The 12,706-nt window shown below is 44.0% G+C and overlaps 1 protein-coding gene across 2 annotated transcripts; it reads right to left on the reverse strand.

Moving 5' to 3' along the window:
• Window positions 1-2,457: 2,457 nt before the first annotated feature.
• Window positions 2,458-12,513, reverse strand: RRP9 (ribosomal RNA processing 9, U3 small nucleolar RNA binding protein). 2 transcript variants are annotated; one of them, XM_028718728.2, is made up of 15 exons: window positions 12,359-12,513; window positions 11,631-11,713; window positions 11,134-11,240; window positions 10,107-10,174; window positions 9,525-9,566; window positions 8,876-9,002; window positions 8,472-8,596; window positions 7,661-7,753; window positions 6,937-7,037; window positions 6,683-6,817; window positions 6,063-6,125; window positions 5,818-5,963; window positions 4,334-4,413; window positions 3,305-3,378; window positions 2,458-2,748 (listed from the first exon to the last, which is right to left on the reverse strand). In XM_028718728.2, exons 1-15 carry the CDS (start codon window positions 12,452-12,454, stop codon window positions 2,643-2,645), a joined length of 1,446 nt encoding a protein of 481 aa, XP_028574561.2. In that variant the 5' UTR covers window positions 12,455-12,513; the 3' UTR covers window positions 2,458-2,642. The 2 variants fall into 2 exon arrangements, 1 of the variants encoding a protein (XP_028574561.2); XR_013391949.1 differs by lacking the exon at window positions 2,458-2,748 and having other exon boundaries at window positions 3,322-3,378; window positions 5,818-5,958.
• Between the last annotated feature and the right edge of the window lie 193 nt (window positions 12,514-12,706).

Genomic DNA, 12,706 nt, shown 5'->3' on the forward strand with positions numbered 1-12,706 from the left:
CAGTGGTCTGTGCATTGTAAGATTTTCAAACTGTATTATTAATGTATATGTAAGAATGCACTTCGTGGCAAAGAACAATAGTAGAAGAAGAAAGGAAGAGTCATGCAGAAAGCATCGCTGGAGAACCTCAAGCTGTTTTCAGCAGACTGCTACACTTGCTTCTTTCTTGTATTATTATCCCATCATTTTCCTAAGCATTGCCAGGAGGTACACATGGGCTTCCTTCTTCCCCATTTTTATCCTCGCAATCGGCCTATGAGGTAGAAGTTAGGTAAAAACATTGGCTGGTCCAGGATTGCCTAGAGAGCTCCATGGCTGAGTGGGGATATGAACCTGGTTATTTGTTTCAGTAAAGCAAGCAAAAGGAGAGTACAAGCATGTGGCAATCAAATTCCCAGATAGACTAAGCTCTTTAACTGCCCACATTGTTCTTCCTGTAAGAATTACAGCCACCATTCGGAACTTCTTCTCTTATTTATTGCATACTATTTACTTTTTTTGCCACCTCAGGAAGAAAACATTAGATGAAAGGGAAACATTTTGAACAAAATGATAGAAGGTTCACCTTTTCGGGTTATCGTTTTATTTTTACCACAGGAATCACCAACATGATGAGGCTTTTCCCAGCACACAAAGGGTCCCCTTCCTTTGTTGAAATTAAGCTTGTAAGAAGCAGTCTGTGAAGAGATTACAGTGTATACCAGGCACGTCCAACAGGTAGATCGTGATCTACTGGTAGATCACTGACTGGCTCCCCCCAAAGCAGCTTTGGCTTGGCCCCCAAAGGCTCAAAATGTTAGCTCTTCACCCCGCCCAAAAAACGGGGTTTTCCTCCTGCCTCAAAAAAGCTCAACAACTTTGACCTGAATCCCTAAAAAAAAGGGGGTAGATCACTGCCAGTTTTTAACTCTGAGTAGATCGCAGTCTCTTGGGAGTTGGCCACCCCTGGTATATACTGTACCCAGCAGTTTCTATCAGTTTGCAAACAGGCCCATAAGAGGTTAGGGATCCCTTTAGTATTGGAAACTGTGAAAGGTGAAGGCACTCAGGGGAGGAAGACGGGGCTGTTGCAACAACAAAATGTTTGATGTGGGATGGGGGAAGGAGAATGTGAATTTTATCTAAAGACGCAAGTGTTATTGTGATACATACTGTTTAAAAAAAATGGAAAAGTTTAAAGTAGCTTTTTTTGTGGGAAAGTTTGTGACTTTTGTAATTTATGTAAATAAAGTGCTTTTTTATTATTGAAGCCTTGTGTGACAAGAGCATCTTGTTTGTAGTTGGGAGAGCGGAGGTTGCAAAAACAAGCAGGCCAACTTTGACTGAGCCCACCGTAGAAGCTTCAACTGCTTACTTGCCCTCAGATTCTAGCTAAGTGACTGCATCATGTCAGTGGCAAGTCAGTCTTGTCATCTGCAAATGTTGGACTTGATTGGGGTTATGAGCAAGGTGTAATTTTACTCTGCCCGCTCACCCACACACAAAACTGCTAGCTTGTGAATGCCTAACCCATGGGTCAGTAAACTTTTTCAGCAGGGGGCCTGTCCACTGTCCCTCAGACCTTGTGGGGGGCTGGACTATTTTTGGGGGGGGGGGAATAATGAATTCCTATGCCCTACAAATAACATTTAGAAGGTGATTTGGGCTGGATGCGGCCCCCGTGCCTTAGTTTGCCTACCCATGGCTTAACCCAATACAGAAATAAGCATACTTGCAGCACAAAAGGAGCCAATTCACCCTGATTAGGCTCTCACAGCTGAAGCTCCAGGAGCAGGTTTGTGAAGCTGCTAGTGTTGGGCAACTGATCTCCCTCAAAGCAGCATGCTGTCTAATCCGCTTTCACTCAGGCAACCCTTATCACAACTTCAAGGACCTTTGCAAATGCATCTCTCTCCCACTGCCTCCCCTGCTGGAAAGAAAACATGCTTAAGTGCCATTATTCATAACAAAGGAACTAATTAGCACTCAATATTCTGAATGTGAACTTTACACAAGTCATGCAATGCCAAAATCTGAAATTAGACAAAATTCTTAGCTAGAAGCCCAGAAGCCTCTGGAAGCAGAATGAAAGAACAAGAAAACACACCCCCTTTGCAAATGTAAGTTGCTAGGTTTAGGCTGCAATTGTATTTCCAGGGAGGGGTGTGGGCGTGGGTGGGGGTGCATCTCAGGTGTGTTTCCTTCTGAGCAAACATGCATTGGACTGCACTGTCAATCTCTGATTTAAAAGCTATGGGCAGATCTTGCTACCTAATATCTTGAGAGAGTTGTTTCCAGTCCAAATGGACAGTAGTCAACTTTATAATCTGACTCCTGGTTTCCTGAATAAAGGCCAGAGTAAAATATCCAAATAATGGTCTTAAGCTACCAAATATTTCTAAAGATCTGGGTCTGGCTAGTACCAGACTGGGAATGTCATATACTTTCCAGATTCTTCAAGAAAAAGGTAGAACACAATTGTTTTAAAGGGGCCTCCAGACCACAACAGATGATTGCTCTTTTATTTCAGAAACCACAGCCCCCTTGCTTCTGAAAACCTCACCCACAATTCCTGTGGGGAAAATAGCGAAACTATAATTAAAAGATGGCCATTACCATTTTACAAATACAAAATATGGCTTTAATAAACAGGTTATATAATATTAGGAGCCTTCATCAGGTATCTGTGAGTTTCCTGCTATAGTCTTCTTGAGTGGAATAATGCAGATGCTGTTCTTGGCCTCTTTGATCCTCCACCAGCGACCCAATCTGCAATAAAACCCAGGTGAAATAAATTTATCTGCTACTAATACACTCCTTTTAGGAGCTGTGATAAAGTATATCTGAATTTAAACAATCAAGTAAACATTACACAACCCCTATATGGTGCAAGAAGCCATCATCAGTAAAAGAAAAAGACAGAGGCATATATTTCTCACTCCTGGCCTTAAAAAGAGAGGAACTTAGATTTAACTAAAGTTTACTCTAAAACACTAAGAATTGCAAAGACACTAAGAGACTTCTCCCATGAGAGTGCTAAGCAAGGCATATTTTTTCATGGGAAATGGAACAAATCTCTTTAAGGGCACAGAAGTGCTAAAAAGTTATGACCGTTAAATTTTCAGGAGTACTACCAAACTCCATGAGAAATTTAAGAATTCTGCAAGGCAGATCCAATCTCATCTTGAAACTGAGACCTCAAGATAAGTTTGTAGTGCGGACACACTGTGACAGTTTAAAGCTATTTACATCTATTTTAAAGATGGAGAATGCAATTCAGAATCATGCACACACTGTAATAAAACAGGAATGGAGTACGGGATACCTGTGTTCTTGTCCAATTCCAGCAACTAGGAAGTTTCCAGAATTCGAGAACTTCAAGCTATTAACAAAGCCAACCTGAGAGAGAAACACACCCAGAGATATAAACTTCAGATTCGAGGCTACACAAATCTTATTTACTGATCTAACAAAGTTATGATTGGTCCAGAAGCCCTCCTTTGATATGCTGACATGGCAAACAGTTTCCATTTCACCTCCATCCAAAGTGTGCAAATGAGCCACCAGCACACCAGAATTATGGAAAGTCTGAGATGTTTTGAAAATGCTCTGTATATTCCAAGCTGGCATAGTGTCTTGATCATTATATCACAGTCCTATTGCCATTTTATTTTTCACTCATGATTTCCAGGATGTCCCAACCTTCTTGCCCCCTTTCTGTAGTTTAAGCCAGTATTTTACTATTCCTTATGGCCAGCCTACAAGTTTTCCATACAGTAGCAAACATGGCAACTGCTTCAAAGGATTCCTTAACTCTTTTAAGTTCTGAGCTAGCAGCTCTCCTTCTGAAGCCTCTGTGCCAGAACACTATCAGAAGAAAGGGAATACTGTTTTGGAAACTTTAAAGAGGTCATTCTGCTATACATAGTGCAGTTTGGAGCTGCTGGAAACTTAAAGTGGGCGGGTTTTCTATATCAAAGTAAGCTCACATGACTACTCAGCAGGATATACCACTGAACACAATGGTTAGTTTATCTACCACTCAACTGCCCCCAATTAATAAGCATTTATTAATTTATTAACTTACAGCCTTCAAAGTGTTTAATACACATGATCTCCATCATCCCTGCAGCAACAGGGCCAGGGGCATTAGAATAGTTATCTCAATATTGCAAGGGGAGGAGCTAAGAGAAAGGCTGGGGCCATGATCAGAATTCATGGTCAAGGTGAGCTCTGTGCAAAGATGTCCCCTGGTTCACTTTCAGCCTATCAACAACACTGTATGCTGTGATTTACAATGGAATGCTACTGATGAAAAGAACACCATCCTCCTCCATGCCCCCAATTTCCTCACCAGGGGAATCTCAAAGAGTGGCTCCAGCCTCCGGAATCCCTCTCCACACTTCCACAACTTCACACTGGCACTGTGCGAACCTGCCAAGAACAAAAGCGTGTCAGAGTTTGTTGTTACATTCAGGGACTACAATGAAGTTTTCCCCACACACCTGGCCATGTCTTTCAACATCACAGGCCAGGACATTGACATCCTTGCTAAATGGAACCCAGAAGAGAAGCTTGCGAAGCAACTCACCTATATGCGTAAATAAAAAGCTCGCCCCAACACCAAAAAACCCCCAAACAGATTATTGTCTTTAGGACACTCGCATTGCAGCCGTCAGAAGATGAGGGAGGTTTATTAACATGTAGTTCTTCTGAATAATAATAATAAATAATAATAATTTTATTATTATTTATACCCCTCCCATCTGGCTGGGTTTACCCAACCGCTCTGGGCCACTTACACCTAACAAGGATCTTGAAATGCGTCATGAAATAGTATCCGAACCCACACCTGTTAGGCAGGCTTTGAGTAAAGCAGAATACAGTCATACCTTGTGTGGCGTTTGCTTCATATGTTTTTTCAGGTTGCATCCTGCGGCGACCCGGAAGCACTGGAAAGGGTTACTTCCGGGTTTCGCAGCTCGCGCATGTGCAGGCATGCAAAATGACGTCACACGCATGCACAGGCGCAGCGAATCGCGACCCATGCACACACGCAGACGTGGGTTGCGTTCTGCTCATGTTGCGAACGGGACTCCAGAACGGATCCCGTTTGCAACCAGAGGTACCACTGTATGGCTTTATTCAATGTTCCAAATATAGGCAGGCTTCCCATTGAGCAGAGTGTACAAGTGCAACCAAAAATCTACTCAGCACTGAATCCCACTGAGTTCAGTAAGCCCTGCTTCTAAGTACAGAAATGCAGCCTAAAATACACAGCTAGCTTTTACTAGAGCAGGCCTTTAAAAAGAAAATCACCTCCCTTCTTTTAGCTATAGCACAATAGGAAAAGGCAGGCAAGGGTTTCAGATGCTGGGTTCGCACATCACTTTAAACCACCAGTCTTCAACTGGTGGGTGGCGACCCACTAGTGGGTCTCTGCCTGAAGCAATGTGGGTCACAACAGGAGCCCTAACACCATACAAGTATATGGTAAAAGATTCAAGAAATTGGTGACCAAATGTTTGGGTTAAAAGTGGTCCTGCGTCTGAAACAATTGCAGATATCTGCTTTAAAGGATATCTTGGTTTAAAGATGGATGCACAGCATGGTGATTCATGGAATAAAATTTGCAGGCAATTTACTCCTTCTCCACCAGCCTGGGTTCCGATGTAACTCTAGACCAAACCATGGCTTAGCTCCCAGAAACACAGCAAGAGCGAGGCAGAAACAAAGCTCTTTCCATTTTAACATTGCACACCAGCATACTGCACCTTCACCTTTAAAGCTTAACTACAGTTTACAGTAATGTGCAAATGAGACCAAAGTATGAAGTACCTGTGGCTACAAGGTCACTGTTCAGCAAAGCGGCAACCGAAGAGATCCAGTATGGTTGTTCCAGGCCCTCTGTGCCATGGAGTCTGTGGGCTTTCTTCACTGTGGTTAGCGGTTTCTTTTTTGAGAGACCCCAGAGGCATACTGACCTTCAGGAAATAGCAAACAATTATATGACATATGTGCAAGAAGAGGCTATGGGGTGAAAGTGCTAATTCAGCAATGTTAAAGCTTGAGGAAGTACTCACCCATCGTCTGCACCAGACACCATATGCTCCTCATTGATCAGCTGAATACAGTCAATGGAGCCCCTAATTCAAAACAGGAAGCCATTAATCTTTTTATGACGGCATGCTGCAGTATTTATAAAAAAAACCTCCCAAGATGTGTGCCCACAGCCATCCTTTACACATAATGAATGAATGAATACCAGCAAGGAACAACAACCATTAACCCACAGATCCTATTTCTTAAAAAAATGAAAGTGTAGAACAGCGTTGCAGATTCAACAGCCCAATTAAAAGCCTTAGCATGAGAATACCACAGCATACAGATCTGTTTTGAGGACCCACTTAAAGGTCCGCATTGATAGAGACCAATTAACTGCCATTTCTATAGGTGTGTGGTCGCTGTTTTGCATGCAGAAGGTCCCACACTCAATGCCTAGCATCTCTAGGAAGGGTTGGGCTAAGTATCCCATCTGAAATCCAGGAGAACTGCTTTCAGCTAGTGTCGACACTGACCAATAGTCTGACTCAGTGTAGGTCAGCTTACAGCAAAAATCACAGGGTGGCTTGTTGGATGTGTGACACGCTGCATGTAGCCCACCACCCTGTCTTCCCCCGACCAATTCTATGTAAGTACTTACTGGTGCCCATAAAACACCAGCTGGGCTTCCTCAGGGATCTTCCATATTCTGACAGTGCCGTCCCTCCCTCCTGACGTCACACAGCACTCCCGACTCAAGCTGTCCAGCCCTGTGATCATGTCTTGATGACCAAACCTGAGAGGAAAGCAGGTGTGGGAATAGCAAAGTAGATGAGATTGAGCTGTGGAGTGTGCATTTATTTCTGTAATCCCATCAGCACACTAAGAAGAAGGGGGGAAAGGCAAGCTCCTTACAGAGTTTCCACGTAAGCATTTTCAGCCACGTTCCACACTTTGACTGAACGATCATGCGAAGCGCTGTACAGCTGGTGAGTCCCCTTCCGGAAAGACAGGCCCTGCATTTGGAGAACAGGGAGAGTAAGGAGAAGGGGGACAGTGGTGCAGAAGAGGCGGCAAGATTGGCGGGGATTTTTATTTTATTTATCTGGTCTAGTCAAAGTCATTGCAAAAGAAAAAAAACCCATAAAAATACATAAAAACATAAAAAATGAAAATAGGCAGGGATCTGATTGGTGTTCACAATCATGGCAGAGTTGAATCTCACTGCCAGACCTAATTTGCCTCTGCTCCAGAGCAGATTTCAAAGCTATGGAACAAGCAACCGGCACAAGCTACAGGTGGGGACAAGAGCTTAAACTCAAGTGACATGGCACTTGACCCAAAAAATAAAGGAGGGCTGAGATATATTTTCTGCTACACAATGTAGGACACCACCTATTTTGCAGCATGCCCTCAGGCAAAAAGTCCCAAATTCCTTTTAAAAGGCGCATCCTTGCATTTATCTATATCTAACAGTAATTTCTTTGAACTTAAAATATTCCCCCCCCCCCACCTTTCCTATAAGATACAGTTGAACACAGCTCACATTTTAAAAAAGAAATCCAGAAAAGCCCACGCCCAAATCCTGTGCCTGCCTAAGCTACAGCATCACTACAACCAAGGCAATGAACTTACTTACCGATACGGCATCACGGTGACCTGTGAACTTATACAGGTGGCTGCAGGTTGCAGCTTCCCAGATCAAAATAAGTTTGTTCCTATCTCCTGTTGCCTAAGAGAGAAAAGGCAAGGCAAGATGCTTATCAGTACCCACAACCCTTCAGCAACATTGTACACGTTTACTGGTATCATCAGTAGTAAGACAACCACGAAGTCAATGACAATTCATGCTGGCTGCTGGGTCGGCTCCCTCCCCTTTACTCTACTTGGCTTTTAGATCAAGCTTCTAGAGAGGCCCAGGGCACTCTAAAATCCAAGCCAACAGCTTCTCCACTTGGTGTTAAGTGCTCTGCATGCAAAAGGTCCTGAGTTCAGTCCCTGGGATCTCCAAATAGAGCTGGGAAAGACTTCCAGCCAAAAGCCCAGAGCCACACTGCCCATCAGTGTAGATATTCCTGAGCTGGATGGATCAAGGGTCTGGCTTGGTATAAGGCAGGCTTTTACCACCCTATTAGCAGCTGACAACAGAAGTACCTAACTTTATCCATTCCTGTGAAAGGACAGATATACAGTACAGGAATGCCCGAGTACCACATGTGCACCCGCTTGCTGGCATGACCAATAACACAAGAGTTTGATTAGCAACCATCTGCCAAAGGGACATCATGCTAGCCAAAAGCCCACCCAAGCGGATTAAGAGGACCAATAAAGACAACTGGAGAAGGGGTTGTCTGGCTTACCCTCTTCAAAGCGAAATCTGAGCTGCAAAGATTGAGAACTCAAATAGTCCTCCATCTCGGGGGGGGGGGGGGGGTGTCAGTTTCTCTTACCAAGTATTTACCATCCGATGAAATAGCCATGGAGAGGATGTGTGCTGTGTGGCCAACGTGACTGTCCTTTGTCCCCTTCTTTCCTCTGCGGATCACATGCACCTTCTTCCCACTCTCCACATCCCCTAAGATACAACAACGGCTAAAATGAGTTGAACAAGAAGGCTGATACCACACAGTCATTTTCAAGGAGTTGAGTTCTGCAGTCCATGGTTGAGGAGGCAAAACGTGGAGATTTCCTTTTGAAATAAGGTGCCTTCTAACAGTAGTTAAAGAGAAATTAGCAGAGATCACACAGGGAGGAGATGGTGAAATTTAAAACAACAGCACAGGGTTGTATACTGCTAAGTTCAACTCAACACTCAGTCTTAACACTATGTCATTTTGTATAGAATAAGACTCACATTTAATGATTGAACAGTCTTTGGCTGCAGAGAAGATGTATTTATCATCTGGTGTGATGACCAAACAGGTGATGGGGAGCTGGTGACCTCGCAGTACCCTGATTTCAGATGCGTCTGGAGGCTGCAACTGTTCAAAGAGTACCAGTAAGAGCAATATTTGAGGCTGCATCACAAATAATTTCATGCCCAGAGATAAAACTTTAACTGCTTTGCAGTACGCAAAGGAAACATTCCATTCCACTGACTCTGCAAACTGAGGCACTTTATGTCTCCTATTTCCATATTAGATAAACAGAATAGTAGCACTAAATGCTCTTATTTAATACCAAGCCAGATTTGTTATGTAAAACTGGAGCACTGAGCCACCAAAATAACCAACTTCTTTGAAAACTAACTTGAAACGATCAGAATTTGGAAACTGCACAGTTTCTGGCAGAACTATTCCATGAACATTACAACGGCCAAGGAGAAGAGAACAATTTTCATTTAAAAGCCGATGACTAAATCTCCAAGAAATCTCAAGTAGTAGAAGAAAGAGTGTCATGTGTAATCCGGTAAATTAATACGCCGCGTCTCCTTCAAGTAACAGAGCTATAGCTGCTCTGAAATCATGCAGCAAAAAGGCTCAAGAGATGCTGTATCTACTTACGATTTTGGCAATTTGTCGCTGCAATTTTCCTTTCTGTTCGAGCTATGGGAGAAAAGTAAAATAAAATTGGATGGAACAGAATCCTCTCTCCCCCTTCCCAAAACCAAGTAGTTTTAACAATGTGCAAGCAACACTGCTCAGAATTAACAGAACTGTCTTATCTTTTATTTTTAAAAAATCTTATGTTTCCAGCTCTCATGAGTGTGGAAATAAGTAGAGGACTGTAGTTACAAATATGCTTTAAGATAGGGGTGGGAAACTGCATGTGTATGTGTGTACACATACACACCAATAACAACAGCCCTTGCTGTTCATTTCCACTTGTTGTTTGAAAGGCAAGCATGGGTAGGCAGAGATGGACTGCTGATTTTCCTCCTTACCAACCAGCTTCTTGCTATCATGTGGAAGAGGGCCTGTTGAAATGGCCAAGCCCCCAGTCAGCAGCTACAACATGAAAGGAATTTTCTTTTACTCTTTAATGAAAATACCCCATTAAAGCTTACTCATTAGGTGAGAAAATCTGGCTCTCCTCTGCCCTTCTGAAGCCCAGCACCTTTTTACCAAGTACAGTATCCTACTCACCACATCTTCCTTCAGCCGGCCAGCAACCAGGTCCTTCTCAAAGGCCTCTTCTTCAGCTTTTTCCTCTTCTGCTCAGGGAAACACATACAAACAGGGCATAAGACCCAAGGCTTCAAAGAGTGAATGTCATTGAACATGTGAATGTCTTGATGTACATGTGTGTTTCTCCCTGATTCACCCATGAAAACTATGGGAAAGAATTGCCGTGGCTGGAAAACCATGCTAAATTTCATCAAATAGTGTGAAGCGTGACAAACAGTGAGTAAATTACAACACAAACTATTTTCCCCCGGAAGCAATTAGCATGAAAATCAGCATGAAACTTCCACTACATTCTGCTAGTTTTCCAGATCACGTAACACACAGCAATTACGAAGTAAAAAAACGTTGGGAAAATGTAATAAAGTGCAGCCTGAATGCAACCCACAACTCCTACCATCGCCAGCCATTGACTAAACTAGTTGGGGATGACAGGAGTTCAGTCCAGCAACCCAAGGTTTGAAGAATACTGTCCTAGAACAGCCATTCGTCAAGGTACTAGGGGTCAATTTGTACATATCCCACAAATGCATGGCTGCCACTTGAAATTGCTGGGTGTACCAGTCCCCTGGCAAAAGCTGGCTTATCAGATAAAGTGGCTGTGGCAAAGAGAATCAGAGTTGTTTGTTTGCATAACCACAGGAATCGACCGCAAACACAGGCCATTCCAGACACTTTGAGGAGAACAAGTACCCCAAACCAATCTCCCTTCCCAACACACTTTTTTTAAAAAAATTGCTTCTCTTAAGCAGATTCTAAAAGTCAAAGAGTTGAGATATGTCAGCAACCTAAGCTATACTGTCTCAGTACATTTCTGCAATCATTTCCTCTATATCAATTTTTTTTAAAAAAAGACCAAGAGCTTCTCATAGGAGCTTTCACCCTTCACTCCAGATTCTCTTACTTTTTAAAACCACCTTGGTTGATATTTTATAATACTTCACAGAGTTTGCAGTCATGTTATATCACAACATATCCAACATCTCACCTTGCTGTCGAAGCTGCTCCAGATATAACTTTGCTAATCTTAGTTTCTTTTCTTGTGCTGTCTCCTCGATTTCATCTGCTGCTTCATTGTTCTTTTTTCTTGCTGGGCTACAGGTGGGAAAGATACAACCCATAAGGCTTTCTCTCTTACAATCATCCATTAGCTAGAAATAACATTCTCACAATCTCAGAGGAGACTTCAGTTCTCCCACAGTGTCCCCTAAGGGTCAAGAAAGGGTTGTGTTCCAAGGATCCCTGCGAGCTGCACTGCAAGGTATTACACAAATGTCTAGACCTATGCAAGAACATAACAGCCTGCTTTGCAGCAAGGAGAACATAATTTTCTCACCCAACTCTCTTATTATCTTACCCCCCTTAGGGAGGGGATTCATACCAAGTCTGGTTCTCTGAATTCATTTTTCTGAGAACATGCATCTTTATTCAAGATCATGCATCTTTCCTTCTAAGCTACAGAGGGAGACCAATGCATATCCTTACGTGTCTGGTTCAGAATCACTGGAAATCTCCTCATTCAACTTAGAGCCAGCTTTCTGCCACGCTTTCTCATCGGCAGCAGGGAGCTAGGAAGCAAAACAATCATTTCAGAAAACAATTGCAAGTCTACTAAGATGAAGCATTGCTATACAGTATTGAGGAACAGGAGTTTTAAGTGGTAAAGATGGCCAATGACTAGTAGCTGGAGAACTGACTAATTGTGCAACCAAAACCCATTCTGCATGCAAAATTCTCTCTCTGGATTCTCATAACCACCAAAGTACGGGTATGAAGTACAAAGGTAATGGCAAGTTCTCAAACGACAGAATCATGACCCCTACTGCTTATTTAACAAGTAATTTAAGCCTGCGAGGCACCCTCGAGTACCGCTTAAGGCCGCTAGCGAAAAGAGCAACATGCTCGACTGAAACCAGTGGACTTCCTCGCGAGTAAACTTGCTAAGGCTCACTGCACAGTTGCTGGTGCTCATTCCACCCTATTCCTTACTGTTTCGGAAAAAAGCACGTGGCGCTACCCCCACCACCCTCCTCACCCTCGGGCTCTGCCCCCGTGAGAATAACTTTGCTTAGGGCAGTGGAGGGGGGACCCCTTAAACGAGCCCGACGGCCGAAAGGGGAGAGCGGGTCGCCAAGTAATTCAGCCACGCGGCGCCCCGGGGTGGGGGGCTCGGCCGCTCTCCCCTCCCCCCACTTACCGCACTCCCCACTGACCTTGCGCTTCTTGCGCGCTGCGCCCCCCGCCGTTGAGCCTGAAGCGGAAGCTCCGCGCTGCCTCTGCTGCTTTCTCTTCATCCCCGCCGCCGCCATGCCGCTCCCGGAGCTGCTGCTACTGCTGCTTCACCGCAGCGCACTTCCTGCACGCGGCTCGCCGAGCCAACCCCCTCGGCGCTTTCCTATTGGGCGGAAACGCCTCCAGCCTTTCATCATTGGCTGAGATTCCTCCCGAGACCCCGGAGGAAGGAAGGAAGGCTGAGACGGGTAGGTTGGCAGCGTCACGCCTCCTTCCGCCGGGTTCGTTTTCATTGGTCCGTAGAGTCAGCTACCTGCCTTCTTTAATGG

This window comes from Podarcis muralis, chromosome 2 (assembly GCF_964188315.1).
Source record: "Podarcis muralis chromosome 2, rPodMur119.hap1.1, whole genome shotgun sequence".
Taxonomy (NCBI): Eukaryota; Metazoa; Chordata; class Lepidosauria; order Squamata; family Lacertidae; genus Podarcis; species Podarcis muralis.

Bases quoted from the DNA above. Each gene is read 5' to 3' on its own strand.
- RRP9 (XM_028718728.2), bottom strand. From the start codon at position 12,454: ATGGCGGCGGCGGGGATGAAGAGAAAGCAGCAGAGGCAGCGCGGAGCT. The intron at 11,241-11,630 runs GTAAGGATATGC...TCCCACCTGTAG, and splicing joins AGTGATTCTGAACCAGACAC to CCCAGCAAGAAAAAAGAACA. The intron at 9,003-9,524 runs GTAAGTAGATAC...CTCTTTGAACAG, and splicing joins AGCGACAAATTGCCAAAATC to TTGCAGCCTCCAGACGCATC.